The 19,847-nt window shown below is 42.2% G+C and overlaps 1 protein-coding gene across 1 annotated transcript in view; it reads left to right on the top strand.

The window, feature by feature from the left end:
- Positions 1–19,847, top strand: part of PARP4 (poly(ADP-ribose) polymerase family member 4) — an 89,883-nt gene that overhangs the window by 28,309 nt on the left and 41,727 nt on the right. The window contains 6 exon segments of the mRNA XM_049781639.1: positions 1,512–1,695; positions 2,814–2,970; positions 11,698–11,822; positions 13,299–13,430; positions 15,965–16,051; positions 17,906–18,070. Of these exon segments, the coding sequence (XP_049637596.1) occupies positions 1,512–1,695; positions 2,814–2,970; positions 11,698–11,822; positions 13,299–13,430; positions 15,965–16,051; positions 17,906–18,070 (850 nt within the window).

Raw genomic sequence — 19,847 nt, 5'->3', positions numbered from 1 at the left:
GATAAAACAGGTTCTGGGGGCCCGGAGCTATAGCACAGCGGCGTTTGCCTTGCAAGCAGCCGGTCCAGGACCAAAGGTGGTTGGTTCGAATCCCGGTGTCCCATATGGTCCCCCGTGCCTGCCAGGAGCTATTTCTGAGCAGCCAGCCAGAAGTAAACCCTGAACAACACCGGGTATGGCCCAAAAATCAAAAAAATAAAGCTCTTGTTGAGTTGACCATTCTGTTAATTCATTTATTTCTGAATATTAAGTGACTTTAGATATATATTAGTGTGTTTCTATGGGTTGACAGTATTAACCAAATATGGTGTTGTCCAAGTACTATTTCTGATTCTGTGGCTTTGTGGGGAATGCTTTAGGCTGACAGGTCTTCCTGAAGTAGGAGAAGAAGGCAGGGGCAGAGGGTTGCTCACATTAACTCCAAAAGAGGCCTGGTGATATCAACCCAAATACCAGTACACATGGAGTTTGGGCAGATTGTTGTCCCTTCAGAGAACTGTAAAGAAGTGACGAAGCAGGGTCATTGGCGAAGAGGTGATTGTGAGTGATAGATGCAGCAGGCATGGTTTTGGCAGGGCAGGTCTTCCCTCTCCTCCCAAGACTGCCAACTTTCAGCTATGTGATCAGTGTACCCATTATTTTTCATGGCTTGATTAACATTTCTTTTGAGGATAGAGTGAGTCTCTGAAGTTGTCTGAGTGCTGGGATTTTCTGTTTTTAAAGAAGGAATACAATAGGCAGCCTGAATCAAGAACCCCCTAGGACTAGGAAGCGAGGTCAAAGGTTGAGACCAGGGCTGGAGCAATAGCATAGCAGTAGGGCGTTTGCTTTGCTCTTGGCTGATCCAGGATGGACCTTGGTTTGATCTCCAGCATCCTATAAGGTCTTCCAAGCCTGGAGCAATTTCTGCGTGCATAACCAGGAGTAACCTCTGAGCATCACCAGCTGTGGCCCAAACCAAAGGGAAAAAAACCCTTGAAATAAACAAATTATAAAGTTCTAAAGTGATTCTTCTTGGGCTGGAGAGATTCTGCAGTGAATAGGGCTCTTGTCTTGCACTTAGTCCACCTGGGTTCAATCCCTGGCACCACATAAGGTCCCTGGACCCCTCCAGGAATGATCCCTGAGTGCAGAACCAGAAATAAAACCTGAGCACAGCTTAATGTGGCTTCAAAGCCAAACAAAATAAAACATTTAGTGATATTTTAATAAGCAGTAAAACTCAAAAGACTTTAGCAGCAAAGTTTTTTTTTTTTTGGGGGGGGTCACACCTGGCAGTGCTCAGGGGTTACTCCTGGCTCTGCACTCAGAAATCGCTCCTGGCAGGTTGGGGGACCATATGGGATGCTGGGATTCGAACCATTGTCCTTCTGCACATAAGGCAAATGCCTTACCTCCTTGTTACCTCTCTGGCCCAGCAGCAAAGTTTTCTAATCAATATTTTAAAATAATAAAACATTACTATCATGTAACTATAAATTATACATTTGCTTGTTTTCTTTCCTATGTAGTACAAGTGTTAAATACTCACACCCAGGAGAAACAGAGGGCTCCAGACTCCTGGTCATTTGTGATGTCGCCCTTGGGAAGTGCATGGACTTACACAAGAGAGATGTCTCCTTAATAAAAGCACCACCAGGTTATGACAGTGTTCATGGTGTTGCAAGTACAGCCATCACGAGCACGGACTTTCAGGTATTTGTTTATATTAAGAAGCATACTTGGAGGTGGTGACCTGGAGAGTAGACGTCACCAAAGGAAAAAAAAAGGAAGAATAAAACATATATAGATATTCCTAGCTTTATTAACTATGCTAAAGTTTAAAAATTATATGTTTAAAAGCCAAAATCTGGAAACAATCCATGTGCCCAAGAATAAATAACTGGATAAAGAAACTATGGTACTATACACAATAGAATATGTATGTAGAGGGGCAGTGAGGTGGCGCTAGAGGTAAGGTGTCTGTTGCAAGCGCTAGCCAAGGAAGGACTGCGGTTCGATCCCCTGGCATCCCATATGTCCCCCCAAACCAGGGGCAATTTCTGAGCACTTAGCCAGGAATAAACCCTAGGCATCAAATGGGTGTGGCCAGAAAAACCAAAAAAAAAAAAAAAAGAACATGTATGTAGAAACTGGACCATAAGAAAAGATAAAGTAATACAATTTGCTGCTATATGGAAGAACACTCATGCTGAGTGAAGTTAGAGGGAAAGAGACCAATACAGAATGATCTCTTATGGATTAACAAATACCCAAAGACAATGGAAACAATAAACATGAGAATTTTGTATTCAGCAGGAAACATGCCACCTGAAGGGATTGAGGGATTGGAGAGAGAGGGACACCATGTATGGTGGAGGGAAGCATTTAACCAGGAAGAGGAGGTGGTCCTGAAAGGTGGTCAAGTGTTATATATGAGACCTATCAGCAACAGTACTGTGCAAAAACATGTACATGTGTATGTGTGTATGTGTACATATGTGTGTGTGTATATATAAATTCCCCTCTTAGAGGTAAATTGTTGGGTAGAAAGCAAATGCTGGGGAGGGGGCAAATGCAGTTGGTGGATGGAAGTGGACCCCAGTGAAGGTATATCTGTTGAAACATTGTATGCCTGAAACCCAATTAGGAGTAACTTTTCATTTCATGATGAGTAAATTTGAAAAATTTTAAGAGAAAAAAATGTGTATGTTTACCATATTATGAATTCAATATTTTTGAACTTATGAATTCAATATTTTTGAACTTTGCAGATTCTGCTTTTATGGCATTATTGGTCATTTCTTCCCATCACTAATTTCTGTTTCCTCTAGGATGATGAGTTTGTTGTATATAATACCAATCAAATTAAAATGAAATATATCATTAAGTTTTGTATGCCTGGAGATGAAATAAAGGACTTTTGTCCTTCTGCTCATTCTGAATTAGAGGAAATCAGACCTGAGTCTCCTGTTTCTTCCGAAGTTAATGGTAATATTATATTCCTGAATGCTATTCTGCATGATATTGAGAAAACAAACATGTTCACTGGGATTTTTAGCCATGTTTGGTAACTATGTATATGACCACATATGTAAATACTTTGTTTCCTTTATTATTTTGTCAAAATCTGAAACATGATGCTTAAGAAATATTAGGTCATCTCAAAGTTGTATTTTACTTCAGCACAACTCAATGAGATTTTCTGTGTCAGGATAGCAAACACAAAAACTGCTGAACCAACTTCAGATGTTCAAGTACAAGGCTTGAGATGATAATATAAGAATTGAGTGCTCCCTTTGCATGCAGTCAATACCAGTCCAATTCCTGGCATTTGCTGGTCCCCTTAGCATCACTATAAGTCACAGAATCGGAAATGGCCTTGAGCACTGACAGGTGTGGTATGAAAAGAAACACACGAAAGTAGATGCCAGAGTACAGAAGTAGAGCAGGGGTGTCAGGGCTGATAAAATAGACAGCAGACAGCTTTAGGAACATGTTTGGGTTCTGCTGACAACATAACATTGAACTTTGCAATGTTGGCTGCATAACCTTTGGTCGGTTCCATATTCTCTCAGATGGGATGACATTAATATCAAATTAAAAAAATGTACTTCATTGTAATGTGCTGCGCATATATTAGTATGATGATAAAATCTCAGAAAATGAGAAGACCAAACTATGATATCTTGATTAAAATTATAAAAATTATAATTGTATAAAATCTATAAAATTTTTTTTTTTTAATTTTTTTTTTTATTTAAACACCTTGATTACATACATGATTGTGTTTGGGTTTCAGTCATAAAAGGAACACCACCCATCACCAGTGCAACATTCCCATCACCCAAGTCCCAAATCACCCTCCTCCCCACCCAACCCCCGCCTGTACCCTAAACAGGCTCTACATTTCCCTCATACATTCTCAATATTAGGACAGTTCAAAATGTAGTTATTTCTCTAACTAAACTCATCACGCTTTGTGGTGAGCTTCCTGAGGTGAGCTGGAACTTCCAGCTCTTTTCTCTTTTGTGTCTGAAAATTATTATTACAAGGGTGTCTTTCATTTTTCTTAAAACCCATAGATGAGTGAGACCATTCTGCGTTTTTCTCTCTCTCTCTGACTTATTTCACTCAGCATAATAGATTCCATGTACATCCATGTATAGGAAAATTTCATGACTTCATCTCTCCTGACAGCTGCATAATATTCCATTGTGTATATGTACCACAGTTTCTTTAGCCATTCATCTGTTGAAGGGCATCTTGGTTGTTTCCAGAGTCTTGCTATGGTAAATAGAGCTGCAATGAATATAGGTGTAAGGAAGGGGTTTTTGTATTGTATTTTTGTGTTCCTAGGGTATATTCCTAGGAGTGGTATAGCTGGATCGTATGGGAGCTCGATTTCCAGTTTTTGGAGGAATCTCCATATCGCTTTCCATAAAGGTTGAACTAGACAGCATTCCCACCAGCAGTGGATAAGAGTTCCTTTCTCTCCACATCCCCGCCAACACTGTTTATTCTCATTCTTTGTGATGTGTGCCATTCTCTGGGGTGTGAGGTGGTATCTCATCGTTGTTTTGATTTGCATCTCCCTGATGATTAGTGATGTGGAACATTTTTTCATGTGTCTTTTGGCCATGCGTATTTCTTCTTTGTCAAAGTGTCTGTTCATTTCTTCTCCCCATTTTTTGATGGGGTTAGATGTTTTTTTCTTGTAAAGTTCTGTCAGTGCCTTGTATATTTTGGAGATTAGCCCCTTATCTGATGGGTATTGGGTGAATAGTTTCTCCCACTCAGTGGGGGGCTCTTGTATCCTGGGCACTATTTCCTTTGAGGTGCAGAAGCTTCTCAGCTTAATATATTCCCATCTGTTAATCTCTGCTTTCACTTGCTTGGAGAGTGCAGTTTCCTCCTTGAAGATGCCTGTAATGTCCTGGAGTGTTTTGCCTATGTGCTGTTCTATATATCTTATGGTTTTGGGGCTGATATCGAGGTCTTTAATCCATTTGGATTTTACCTTTGTACATGATGTTAGCTGGGGGTCTAAGTTTAATTTTTTGCAAGTGGCTATCCAATTGTGCCAACACCACTTGTTGAAGAGGCTTTCCCTGCTCCATTTAGGATTTCCTGCTCCTTTATCAAAAATTAGATGGTTGTATCTCTGGGGAACATTTTCTGAGTATTCAAGCCTATTCCACTGATCTGAGGACCTATCCTTATTCCAATACCATGCTGTTTTGATAACTGTTGCTTTGTAGTACAGTTTAAAGTTGGGAAAAGTAATTCCTCCCATATTCTTTTTCCCAATGATTGCTTTAGCTATTCGAGGGTGTTTATTGTTCCAAATGAATTTCAAAAGTGTCTGATCCACTTCTTTGAAGAATGTCATGGGTATCTTTAGAGGGATGGCATTAAATCTGTATAATGCCTTGGGGAGTATTGACATTTTGATGATGTTAATCCTGCCAATCCATGAGCAGGGTATGTGTTTCCATTTCCGTGTGTCCTCTCTTATTTCTTGGAGCAGAGTTTTATAGTTTTCTTTGTATAGGTCCTTCACATATTTAGTCAAGTTGATTCCAAGATATTTGAGTTTGTGTGGTACTATTGTGAATGGGGTTGTTTTCTTAATGTCCATTTCTTCTTTATTACTGTTGGTGTATAGAAAGGCCATTGATTTTTGTGTGTTAATTTTGTAGCCTGCCACCTTGCTATATGAGTCTATTGTTTCTAGAAGCTTTTTGATAGAGTCTTTAGGGTTTTCTAAGTAGAGTATCATGTCATCTGCAAACAGTGAGAGCTTGACTTCTTCCTTTCCTATCTGGATTCCCTTGATATCCTTTTCTTGCCTAATCGCTATAGCAAGTACTTCCAGTGCTATGTTGAATAGGAGTGGTGAGAGAGGACAGCCTTGTCTTGTGCCAGAATTTAGAGGGAAGGCTTTCAGTTTTTCTCCATTGAGGATAATATTTGCCACTGGCTTGTGGTAGATGGCCTTCACTATATTGAGAAAGGTTCCCTCCATTCCCATCTTGCTGAGAGTTTTGATCAAGAATGGGTGTTGGACCTTATCAAATGCTTTCTCTGCATCTATTGATATGATCATGTGGTTTTTATTTTTCTTGTTATTGATGTTGTGTATTATGTTGATAGATTTACGGATGTTAAACCAGCCTTGCATTCCTGGGATGAAACCTACTTGATCGTAGTGGATGATCTTCTTAATGAGGCATTGAATCCTATTTGCCAGGATTTTGTTGAGGATCTTTGCATCTGCATTCATCAGTGATATTGGTCTGTAATTTTCTTTTTTGGTAGCGTCTCTGTCTGGTTTAGGTATCAAGGTGATGTTGGCTTCATAAAAGCTATTTGGGAGTGTTTCTGTTTGTTCAATTTCATGAAAGAGTCTTGCCAAGATTGGCAGTAGTTCCTCTTGGAAAGTTTGATAGAATTCATTAGTGAATCCATCTGGACCTGGGCTTTTGTTTTTCGGCAGACATTTGATTACTGTTTTAATTTCATCAATGGTGATGGGGGTGTTTAGATATGCTACATCCTCTTCCTTCAACCGTGGAAGATTATAAGAGTCCAAGAATTTATCCATTTCTTCCAGGTTCTCATTTTTAGTGGCGTAGAGTTTTTCAAAGTAGTTTCTGATTACCCTTTGAATCTCTGTCATATCAGTAGTGATCTCTCCTTTTTCATTCCTGATACGAGTTATCAAGTTTCTCTCTCTCTCTTTCTTTGTTAGGTTTGCCAGTGGTCTATCAATCTTGTTTATTTTTTCAAAGAACCAACTTCTGCTTTCGTTGATCTTTCGGATTGTTTTTTGAGTTTCCACTTCGTTGATTTCTGCTCTCAGCTTTGTTATTTCCTTCTGTCTTCCTGTTCTTGGGTCCTTTTGTTGAGCATTTTCTAGTTCTATTAGCTGTGTCATTAAGCTACTCAGGTAAGCTCCTTCTTCCTTCCTGATGTGTGCTTGCAAAGCTATAAATTTTCCTCTCAGTACTGCTTTTGCTGTGTCCCATAAGTTCTGAGAGTTTGTGTCTTTATTGTCATTTGTTTCCAGGAACCTTTTTATTTCCTCCTTGATTTCATCTCGGACCCACTGGTTATTGAGCATGAGGCTGTTTAACTTCCAGGTGTTAAAGTGTTTCTTCTGAGTCCCTTTGGAGTTCACAAATAATTTCAGAGCCTTGTGGTCAGCGAAGGTAGTCTGCAAAATTTCTATCCTCTTGATCTTATGGAGGTATGTTTTATGTGCCAGCATGTAGTCTATCCTGGAGAATGTCCCATGTACATTGGAGAAGAATGTGTATCCAGGTTTCTGGGGATGGAGTGTCCTATATATATCCACTAGGCCTTTTTCTTCCATTTCTCTCCTCAGGTCTAGTATATTCTTGTTGGGTTTCAGTCTGGTTGACCTGTCCAGTGTTGACAAAGCCATGTTAAGGTCCCCCACAATTATTGTGTTGTTGTTGATATTATTTTTCAGATTTGTCAACAGTTGTATTAAATATTTTGCTGGCCCCTCATTCGGTGCATATATGTTTAGGAGAGTGAATTCTTCCTGCTCTACGTACCCCTTGATTAATATAAAATGTCCGTCTTTGTCCCTTACAACCTTCCTGAGTATAAAGTTTGCATTATCTGATATTAGTATGGCCACTCCAGCTTTTTTATGGGTGTTGTTTGCTTGGATAACTTTTCTCCAGCCTTTTATTTTGAGTCTATGTTTGTTCTGACTATTCAGGTGCGTTTCTTGTAGGCAGCAGAAGGTTGGATTGAGTTTTTTGATCCATTTAGCCACTCTGTGTCTCTTAACTGGTGCATTTAGTCCATTGACGTTGAGAGAAAGAATTGTCCTGGGATTTAACGCCATCTTTATTTCAAAATTTGGTGTGTCTTTTGGGTAGTCTTGTCTTAGATTAGGTCTTTCAGTTTTTCTCTTAAGACTGGTTTTGTGTCTATGAAGTTTCTGAGCTGTTTTTTGTCTGTGAAACCATGTATTCTTCCATCAAACCGGAAAGTGAGTTTTGCTGGGTATAGTATTCTGGGTGAAGCATTCATTTCATTCAGTCTTGTCACAATATCCCACCACTGCTTTCTGGCATTGAGCGTTTCTGGTGACAGGTCTGCTGTAAATCTCAGGGAAGCTTGCTTGAACATGATTTCCCCTTTTGATCTTGCTGTTTTCAGAATTCTGTCTCTATCTGTGGGATTTGTCATTGTGACTAGGATGTGTCTTGGGGTGGTTTTTCTGGGGTCTCTTTTGGTTGGTACTCTTCGGGCATGCAGGATTTGATCACATATATTCTTTAGCTCTGGAAGTTTCTCTTTAATGATGTTCTTGACCATTGATTCTTCCTGGAAATTTTCTTCCTGGGTCTCTGGGACTCCAATGATTCTTAAGTTGTTTCTGTTGATCTTATCATAAACTTCTATTTTCGTCTGTTCCCATTCTTTGACTAATTTTTCCATTGTCTGCTCATTTGCTTTAAGTTTTTTGTCCAATCTCTCCTGCTGTATGGAATTGTTATGTATCTCATCTTCCACAGCACCAAGTCTATTCTCAGCTTCTGATACCCTGTCCCAGAGCTTATCCATTTTGTCATTCACTTCGTTTACTGAGTTTTTCAGGCCTGTTAGTTGACATGTTATTTCAGTTTGGAGTTTTGTCATTTCTGCCTTCATATTTTCTTGGTTCTTATTAGTGTTCTGTTCAACTCGATCCATGGTTTCTTGGAGTCTGTTGAGCACCTTCCATATTGCTAGTCTAAAGTCCTTATCTGAGAGGTTGATTAGTTGTTCAGTCATTATCTGGTCCTCAGAATTGTCATCTTCATTCTCTATGTCTGATGCTGGCCTGCGCTGTTTCCCCATTGTCACATTTGTATTGTGGGTTTTTCTACGTGTTGTAGTGGTATTCATTGTCTATATGATGTAGGCAGCACACTCCTCTGGCTCCTCCCTTTCTGGATGGGCTGACTTGCCTCTAAGGGAGGGGAGTCCTCCGTGGATGAAGCCTCACACTGGGTCAAATCTTAGGCCCGAGCATGCAACAGAGAAGACAGTCCAGAGAGAAATGTTTGCTTCTGTGATATAGCGCCATTCTTAGTGTGATTTTTCCTTCTTGTTGCAATGGAGTTCTTTCCTTAGAAAGAGTGCACGGCCGCGTAGCGAAGCGGAGCGGCCGTGCTCCTCTGAGCCTCTTTTTGCCCCACTCGCAAGAGTTTCACGCAAGAGGACAGTAGACAGACATAGACAGGTCACACTCACAGTCTTTCACAGCTGAGCCCCACTGGGCCGGTGTACTTTCGCGGATTTTCCCCGCCTGGTGTCACACACAGGGAGCCAGCTTTTGCAAAGGATAGCCGGTTTTTATGCTCTGAAGTCCCTCCCTGAAAATGGCGTCTGGGCGAGCGAGGTTTCTGGAGGCTCTTTTTGCCCCACTCGCAAGAGTTTCACGCAAGAGGACAGTAGACAGACATAGACAGGTCACACTCACAGTCTTTCACAGCTGAGCCCCACTGGGCCGGTGTACTTTCGCGGATTTTCCCCGCCTGGTGTCACACACAGGGAGCCAGCTTTTGCAAAGGATAGCCGGTTTTTATGCTCTGAAGTCCCTCCCTGAAAATGGCGTCTGGGCGAGCGAGGTTTCTGGAGGCTCTTTTTGCCCCACTCGCAAGAGTTTCACGCAAGAGGACAGTAGACAGACATAGACAGGTCACACTCACAGTCTTTCACAGCTGAGCCCCACTGGGCCGGTGTACTTTCGCGGATTTTCCCCGCCTGGTGTCACACACAGGGAGCCAGCTTTTGCAAAGGATAGCCGGTTTTTATGCTCTCAAAATCTATAAAATTTTATAAAATTATAAAAATTATAAAAACACACAGACATTTCTCCAGCCATTCCTTCATTTCTGTGATGGTGCTTACATGCTTGTAGCTGTGTGGTCAACCTCAGTGGTAGAAACACTATGTCAGTGCACTCTGGACAAGTGGGCAGAGTCAAGAATAGATCCTGTGGGCTGGAGAGAGAGCATGGAGGTAGAGCGTTTGCCTTACATCCAGAAGGATGGTGGTACGAATCCCAGCATCCCATATGGTCCCCCAGGCCTGCCAGGAGCAAATTCTGAGTGCTATGGGTATGACCCAAAAACCAAAAACCAAAAAAAAAAAAAAAAAAAAAAGACCCTGTAGCCTCAGGTCTGCAAGGCAGGGGCTATACTAATGAGACACATCCATTTATTAACTGTGATCAGATTTTTTTAATGTAAGTATGTGATATATATTTAAGACGTTGACTCATTTTTTCCCTCTTGGAATCATTCAGTGAAATCACTGTCAAGAGAGCTTATATTTATGTATCTAACCATATCTTGTATCACCAAGAATAGTTTATGAACATTTTCCCAGAAATTATCTTAGGAGGCCAGAGCAATAGCACAGCGGTAAGGTGTTTGCCTTGCATGTGGCCAAGCCAGGATGGACCTGGGTTCAATCCTTGGTGTCCAATATGCTCCCCTGAGCCTATAGCGATTTCTGAGTGCATAGCCCTGAAGTAACCCCTGAGCGTCACTGGGTGTTGCCCAAATCCCCCCAAAGAAATTATCTTAGGAGTTTGATTTTACCTTCATTGGATTGAAATGCATTGGAATCACACACAGCGGTGCTCAGGGGCCACTCCTCGAGGGCTCGGGGACCATATGGGATGCCAGGAATTGAACCTGGGTTGACTGCATTTAAGACAAATGCCCTCCCTGCTGTACTACCATTCCAGCCCCTAGACATATGTTCCAGGATATATTTATGTCATAATAACCTGTGATGGATCAATGTACAATGAAAAGCAAGGGAATGAAAATATCTAGATGTATGTTTAAGTTACCATTATTTAGATATCTTAATATCTATGTGTACTTTTGTGCATGTTTAAATGACATTCAGTAATAGTATGATTCTTGGTTTTCTTTTTTTTTTTTTTTTTTTTTTTTTTTTTGGTTTTTGGGTCACACCTGGCAGTGCTCAGGGGTTATTCCTGGCTCCAGGCTCAGAAATTGCTCCTGGCAGGCACAGGGGACCATATGGGGCGCCGGGATTCGAACCGATGACCTCCTGCATGAAAGGCAAACGCCTTACCTCCATGCTATCTCTCCGGCCCCGGTTTTCTTTTTTTTATTTTTTATTGAAACCCATTGTGAATTTACAAGCCCTTCACAAATGTATTTCAGACATATAGTGACAGTGAATTAGGGCCATTAGGTCACCAGTGTTGACCTCCCTCTGCCACTGTTTCCAGCATGCATCCCATACCTCTACCCTTAGCCACCTGGTCTACCAGTGTAACAAGTGTTTAGCTTGTTATAGTTTGGGTCTCTTGATTTTATTGTCGTTGACCTTGGCTTGGGTATTTATTTCTGAACTTTCTTTTCCCACCCAATGCACCTGAGACCAAAATTCTTGGTTTTCTAAATTATCCCACTAGTCTCCAGATTTGAAAAGTTAAGATTTGAAATGTCTTTTGTCTTATGTGGGTTTACTTACATTTCAGAATTGGTTATTTAAAAACAGAAGATGAATGATTGATTGTCCATGTCTAAAAATAAAACATAATGTATGAGGGGAAGGAATAAATACCACTATGACAAAAAAAAAGTCTATAGGTGACTTTGAATGCTAAAATCTAACATCAACTTTTGTAATAAAATATAGATTACCAATTACCAGACACCAAATCTGATAGCAACATCAAGGCCGGCCTTCAAGATATCTCTGGGAACATGATTCCTCTTGAGGATGTTTCCATCAAGGGGAAAATAATAGACTTTGTGGCCCAGGTATGTTCATTGTGATTTATGATATTTAAAGTAAGCAGGTGTGAATTATAAAGTGAGTATTTGGTTACAGCTACATGTGTTAAATATTTCCATTCACTGAGTCCTTGCTACATTCTAGGGACTGTTCTAGGTTCTGGGCCTAGACCAAGGAACAAGATGGAAGCTGCCCTTACAGAGCATATGCTGTGAGGAAATAGTAGTTAGCATGAAAATAAATCAAATATAGAATCTGCTAAAGAGAAAAACTGCAGTCGGATAGAATAGGCGATGACCAGGAAGAAGAGGGTTGAGCCTGGGAATGGAATGAGCAGGGTTGTCCTTGTGAGGTGAAAATGAGCCTGCTGTGTAGGAATCTCCCACAGGCCTTCTTGGGTGTCCTTGGAAAAGAAACCAGGCCGACATGGGGAGGAGGCCTGCTTCAAGCAGAGGGCGCCACATTTGCAACGACTCTGATCCATAGCTAACACATTTGACTCTTCATAGAATAAATATAGTGTTTTGATTTGGTTTGGCTTGGGGTCTTTTTTGTTTGTTTGTTTGTTTTCTGTTTTGGGGCCACATAGTAATACTCCAGGGTTACTCTTGTCTCTACACTCAGGAATTATTCCAGGCAGTCCTTAAGGGAAGATATAGGATGCTAGAGATCAAACCCAGATTGGCCAAGTGCAAGGCAAGCTCTCTACCCCACTATACTTTGTCTCCAGCCTGTTGGTTTGGGTTTGGGTGGGGTCAGGTGGTGTTGAGAATTGAGCTCAAAGCCTCTCATATTCTAGGCACGTGCTCCCACCGTTTGAGTTATGTAATTAGTCCGAATTGAGTGTGTTTAGGTCAGATATAGGGTTTGACTAAATGAAGATTCAAAAAAAAAAATGATCTAGTGTGTTAGTTTTTTCTTTTAAGTCCTCATAAAAGTATTTTTGTCATCATTATCTAAAATTAACAAAATTTTGTTGTTGCTGTTGTTGTTGTTGATGATGATGATGATGATGATGGTTGTGGAAACTTTATTTCACTATGTGATGCATGCAAGGACCATGCAATACGGTAGGTGGAACCTGGCTGCTGTATATGAAGCCAGGACTCTGACCCTTTGGACCTCTTCCCAGCCCCCAATCTCACCTACTTTTGGAATGCGCTATCTTACAAATACACAGAGAGTGACTCTGACTTAGACCTGATCTCTGATCAAAGTGGCACCAATCTGAAGTAAGAAACATAAAAACGTGGTGTCTAATAAAGCTGCACTGCTGCCCTGTGGGGGTACAAGTTCCAGCACCTTTGACTGTCCTGGCTGCTATGTGTGTGTGTGTGCCTGATATGGATTCTATGTTTCACTGGGGCAATCCTGAGTCCAGGAACTGGAATCAAAGGGACATCATAGAAATTCAGAGAAATTTTTTCAATATATGCTTAGTTGTTTCTATGGATAGTTGTTCCATGTGGTTACCTAAATATAAGCGTTTTTTTTCTTTTCAGGTTGTTGTTTTTCAAACATACTTTAATCAGAGTCATGTGCCCATTGAAGCAAAATATATATTTCCTTTGGATGATAAGGCAGCTGTGTGTGGGTTTGAAGCGTTCATCAATGGAAAGCACATAGTAGGAGAGGTAAGGGAAGAAAATTGTGACTTTCTCTTGGACTTCAAAATCAGTGGCCCATTGACCAAAATCGTAATATTTACTGAGTTCCCACAGTTATAAGGCTGATAGCAGCCTGATCATAAGACAGGCATTCTTTTTTTTCTTTACTTTAAAATAATATCTTTATTAAGAACCATGATTATAAACATGTTTGTAGTTGGGTTTTAGAAAGAACACCTCCCTTTACCAGTGCAACCTTCCCACCACCAGTGCCCCCCATTTCGCTCCTCCCCTACACACCCTGCCTGTCTTCCAGACAGGCATTCTTTTTTTTTTTTTTTTTTTTTTGGCTTTTGGGCCACACCCGGTGACACTCAGAGGTTACTACTGGCTGTGCTCTCAGAAATTGCTCCTGGCTTGGGGGACCATATGGGACACAGGGGTGGGGTGGGGTGGGAATTGAACTATGGTCCGTCCTAGGTCAGCCGCATATAAGGCAAATGCCCTACTGCTGCACCACCACTCTGGTTCCCAGACAGGTATTCTATTTCTCTCACTCACTACCATTGTCATGACAATTGTTGGTGTAGTTATTTCTCTAACTGCATTCACCAATCTTCATGGTAAACTTTATATCATAGGCTAGTCCTTTCAAATTTTATCTTTATTGTCTCTGGGTATTATTACCATACTATCTTTTATTTTTCTTAAATCCCACAGATGATTGGGACTATCTCTTTCCCTCTGACTTATTTCACTGAGCATAATAGTTTCCATGTCCATCCATGTATAGGAAAATTTCATGACTTCATTTTTCCTGACAGCTGCATAGTATTCCACTGTGTAGATGTACCACAGTTTTTTTAGCCACTCATCTGTTGTTGGGCATCTGGGTAAGACAGGCATTCTTTGTAAAGTCCAGTACAGTTATCCTACTCAGGCAACCATCCCTGATAAACTGGTTTCTGTCCCTATGTGTTATGTCTTCATCAGTCAAGAAAGAGAAATTTTAATACCCAAGTTTAATAAATTCACATGGGAAAACTGCTTTTGTAAAAAGTGATCTCCTGTATCCCAATATTTGAAATCAAACTGAAAGTTACGATTTTGACTTTGGGGACACATGAGTGGTGCTCAGGGACCACTTCCAGGTGCTCAGAACTATGCAGTGCCAGGGATTGAGCCCAGAGATCCTCATGTGTTTCTCCCCTTTGAGCCATTTCCCAGGCTCTGTTCTACCTTTTAAGATAAATTTTACTAAAAGGAGGGACAGGAGAGATAGCACAGTGGTAAGGCTTTTGCCTTGCATGCGGCCAACCCAGGACAGACCTTGGTTCTATCCTCAATGTTCCATATGATCCCGCCCCAAGCCAGGAGTGATTGCTGACCACAGAGCCAGGAGTAACCCCTGAGCATCATCGGGTATGATCTGAAAACCAAAAAAGAAATTTTTTTAACTAAAAGGAGTAGCAAAATTCTCTAAATTAAAAAATTATTGATTTTTTTTTTGGGCCGGAGAGATAGCATGGAGGTAAGGCATTTGCCTTGCATGCAGAAGTACTGTGGTCCGGGCCCGGAGAGAGAGCACAGTGGTGTTTGTCTTGCAAGCAGCTGATCCAGGACCATAGGTGGTTGGTTCAAATCCCAGTATCCCATATGGTCCCCCGTGCCTGCCAGGAGCTATTTCTGAGCAGACAGCCAGGAGTAACCCCTGAGCACTGCCGGGTGTGGCCCAAAAAAAAACAAAAAAAACAAAAAAGAAGTACTGTGGTTCGAATCCTGGCATCCCATATAGTCCCCCGAGCCTGCCAGGAGTGATTTTTGAGCACAGAACCAGGAGTAACCCCTGAGCACTGCCGGTGTGACCCAAAAAACAAAAAAAAAATATTGATTTTTAAAATAAATATACTATTTTGTTCAGTATAAAATTCTGAACTATAAAAAAGACTCAGGTTGGAGTGATAACATAGCAGTAGGGTGTTTGCCATACATGCAGCTGACCCAGGACAGACCTGGATTTGATTCCCAACATCCCATATGGTCCTCTGAGCCAGCCAGGAGCAATTTCTGAGTGCATATCCAGGAGTAACCCTGGATAGTCACTGGGTGTGGCCCAAAACCAAAATAAATAAATAATTAATTAATTAAAAAAGACTATTGGCTCTGAAATCATTTGATCCTAACTTAGATAGTTCTCTTTAGTTGATCTATTCTGATCTGAATTTTATCATCTTATTAGATAATGAATGATAGTTTTCATTTGTCATAAACAATTTAGTGCCCTGAGTTTGCATGGTTCTTAGTGAAGTTTATACTGATAAAATATGAGATCACTGGGGCTGGAAGAGGTAGGGCATTTGCCTTGCACACAGTTGACCTGGGACAGCCCCGGGTTTGATTCCAGACATCCCACATGCTCCCCAGAGCCTGCCAGAAGCAGTTTCTGAGAGCAGAGCCAGGAGTCACCCCTGAGCACCTTCGGGTGTGGTCCAAAAGCCAAAAAAAAAAAAAAATGAGATCACTATCCATATTATAACTTGCCTATAAACTATCTTTTCCAGATTAAAGAGAAGGAAGAAGCCCACCAGGAATATAGAGAAGCAGTTAGTCAAGGCCATGGTGCCTACTTAATGGACCAGGAATCAGCGGTAAGGCTTGGTTTTCATTGAGTGTCCAGCATCTTGACTCGTAAAGGAAGGAACTGTATTGCACATAGAAAATTTGTACTTATGGGCCCGGAGAGATAGCACAGCGGCGTTTGCATTGCAAGCAGCCGATCCAGGACCAAAGGTGGTTGGTTCGAATCCCGGTGTCCCATATGGTCCCCCGTGCCTGCCAGGAGCTATTTCTGAGCAGACAGCCAGGAAGTAACCCCTGAGCACCGCCGGGTGTGGCTCAAAAACCAAAAAAAAAAAAAAAAAAGAAAATTTGTACTTAGGGGCCAAAGAGATAGGACCGTGGTAGGGCGTCTGTCTTGCATGCAATGATCCAGGACGGATTGTGGTTTGAATCCCGACATCCCATATGGTACCAGGAGTGATTTCTGAGCACAGAGCCAGGAGTAACCCCCTGAGTGTGGCTGGGTGTGACCCAAAAGCGGAAGGAAGGAAGGAAGGAAGGAAGGAAGGAAGGAAGGAAGGAAGGAAGGAAGGAAGGAAGGAAGGAAGGAAGGAAGGAAGGGAGGAAGGAAGGGAGGAAGGAAGGGAGGGAGGGAGGGAGGGAGGAAGTGAGGGTGGACGGTGGGGAGGGAGGGAGGGAGGGAGGGAGGGAGGACGGGAGGGAGGGAAGGAGGGAAGGAAGGAGGGAGGGAGGGAGGAGGGAAGGAGGAAGGAGGAAGGAAGGGAGGGAGGGAGGAAGGAAGGGAGGGAGGGAGGAAGGGAGGGAGGGAGGAGGGAATATATTATATTATAAATTATAATTATAATTCACAATTATTTAGAAATAAATACTACTCTGGGGTGCTTGTCCACACTTAGCCTCTTGAAATCCTCAGGGCTCCTGTGTCCCAGCTGGCCATTCTTGGAATTTAATTCACTTGGTTTTTTGTTTTTTTTTTTTTTTTTTTGCCGGGGGAGGTGTTGCAAGTCAGCCCCTGAAGAGGTTGACTGATGGAGGGATGGAGGATGAGGTCTTTCCCCTCCAGCTCTGAGGTCAAACGGCGGGTAAATAGCTGGCAGACAGTCAGGCTTGTGGAAATATTAGCTTTATTCGGTGGACAAGACTGAAGTCCAAAGACTCAGCATAAATTCCAGCCAAAAGCCTCTCGCCTTCCACAGACCCTTGTTTTTATCCCCCAGAATAAGGTACCACCCAATGGTGGGATCAAATACCACCCAATGGTGGAAGCAGAATCAGGTACCACCCTAGGGTGGGGGCAGAATGCCAGGTCACACCCTAGAGTAGGGCACAATCACCGATCAGGGTAGGGTCAGTAACATAATAATCCCATAAAATATTTACATACACAACGGGGGGGGGGGGGCATACCCAGCCGTGCTCAGGGGTTACTACTGGCTTTGTCCTCAGAAATTGCTCCTGGCAGGCTTGTGGAACCATATGGGATGTTAGGAATCAAACCTGTGTCTCTTCTGGGTCAGCTGCTTGCAAGCAAAAGCCCTACCACTGTGCTATCATTCTTGCCCAAGACCTTGACTTTAATGAGAAAAGAGGGTGACATGATGACTAAGCTTAGTGAGCTCAGTTCTCGTCTTCAGCCTCTGGCAGAGCTGCTGCTGGGCGTGTGTTACTGGCAGAGGTTGTCTGCAGTGCAGCCAAGCCCCTGTGTGGGTGAGGGGAGGGCCCTGGCAGCCACAGCCCTGTTGGAAGGGCCTCCCTAGACACCACAGTGTGGGCACTGCTGGGCCTGGCTCCAGGATCAAAGCACTGTTAGCACTCGCGGGAGGAAAAATCAGATTGTAGTTCTGGTGGTTTATTCAGTAGCAGAGGTTGACCAGTCGAGAACACATGTGCTTTTAAAACCAAGTCCTTTGCTTCTATTTCAGGATGTTTTCACTGTTAGCGTTGGAAACTTGCCTCCTCAAGCCAAGGTGCTTATCAAGATCACCTACATCACAGAACTCAGCATCCAGGACACTGCCGCCGTTTTCTTTATGCCTGGCTCTGTGGCACCCTGGCAACAGGACCAAGCTTTGAACGAAAACATTCAGGTGTGTAGTGCAGGAACAGAATTTTAACAAGTTGGATTTGAGTGATTTACAACAGGGAAGAGAAATGGTCTACACTAGGGCTGTAGAGAAAGCTCAGAGGACTGGAGCTCATGCATTCATTACATGTGGGGAGCAGAGTTCAGTGCCCTTTACCTCATTAGTCCTTAGCCTGGGAATCCCTGAACATTGAATTAGGCAAAGTTCCCGGCACTTCAAGGTACCAGTCCGAAAACAAAAAACAACCAAACAAAAATATATCCAAGATAAACTTTTTTTTAGTTTTTGGGTCACACCCGGCAGAGCTCATGGATTACTCCTGGCTCTGCTCTCAGAAACCGTTCCTGGCAAATACAAAGCCAGTGACAACAGAATCAACACCCAATCTACAACATGCTAGACACAAAGGGGACCACTTATACTAGCAACCCGGGGGGGGGGGGGGGTTAAAGGAGGGGAATATGGGATGCATGCTGGGAACAGGGGTGGAGGGAGGACAACATTGGTGGTGGCAATGCCTCTGATTCAATGTCACTATGTACCTAAAAAATTACTGTGAAAGATTTGTAGTCCACTTTGGTCAAACTAAAAATTAAAAAAAAGAAAAAAGAAAAAGAAATCGCTCCTGGCAGGCTCAGTGGACCATCGGGGATACCAAGGATCGAACCGAGCCACATGCCCGGAAAATGTCCTTGCCGCTGTGCTATTGCTCCGGCCCATTAAGATAGATTTCTGGGCCCGGAGAGATAGCACAGCGGCATTTGCCTTGCAAGCAGCCGATCCAGGACCAAAGGTGGTTGGTTCGAATCCCGGTGTCCCATATGGTCCCCCATGCCTGCCAGGAGCTATTTCTGAGCAGACAGCCAGGAGTAACCCCTGAGCAACAAATCAAAAAAAAAAAAGATAGATTTCTTAGCATCAAGTCCATCTGCTTTTTTTTTTTTTTTACAATTTGATGTTCAAGCCTTTGAACATGTGTGATTGTTTATAAAATGAAAAGAATAAATGCAAGAAGTCTAGGGCTGGTGTTCAAAGGGCTGGAGCACCACATGGTTTCCCAAACATTGTCAGGATGAGCCCCTCCTGAGCACCACACGTGGCAAGTGCACACCTGAGCACTGCCAGTTGTGGTCCAAAAACATACAAACCCCCAAAAAGTAGGAAGTTTCTTTTGGTGGGGCAAAAAGTTCTCAGCGTTTACTCCTTGCTCTGTGTTCAGGGATTACTTTAATGGAGCTTGAGGGTCATAAGTGGGGTTGCGGATCAAAGGCAATCACCCTGTCCTTTGTAATATTTCTTTAGACCTAGATAAATTTAATTTTTACTTCATTCACTCACTTAGAAAATCTTTTGTATACTACATATTTATCATGAGGAACTCATACAAACACAAAGAATGCAAACAAGAGGAATTCAAAAAGCATAAAAATGCAAACAAACCAAAAGGGAAGGTACTGAGAGTTTGTAGGCGAGGATGGTTCCCTCTCCCACCTCCTGCTGTTGGAATGAGCCAGGCCTGCTGCTTGCAAAGCCTGGATTCCAGCCTCTGGAGCATCTCCCCACTCCTAAACCATCCTTTATCCCATCATCAGCTATGGTAGCCCAAAGCCACAGGTAAGTACTCTGTTACACATCCTTCCAGACTTTATATTTTGTTCGTATCCATATGAATTACATGCACACATATAGGTATATCTATGTAATAAATACATCAAAAACAAAAATATGTATGCGCATATTTATATACATTTGTAAAGTGAAAAATCCGTCCAGATGGTGT

Source organism: Suncus etruscus, chromosome 10 (assembly GCF_024139225.1).
Source record: "Suncus etruscus isolate mSunEtr1 chromosome 10, mSunEtr1.pri.cur, whole genome shotgun sequence".
Taxonomy (NCBI): Eukaryota; Metazoa; Chordata; class Mammalia; order Eulipotyphla; family Soricidae; genus Suncus; species Suncus etruscus.
This window is presented reverse-complemented; position numbering and strand designations above follow the sequence as displayed.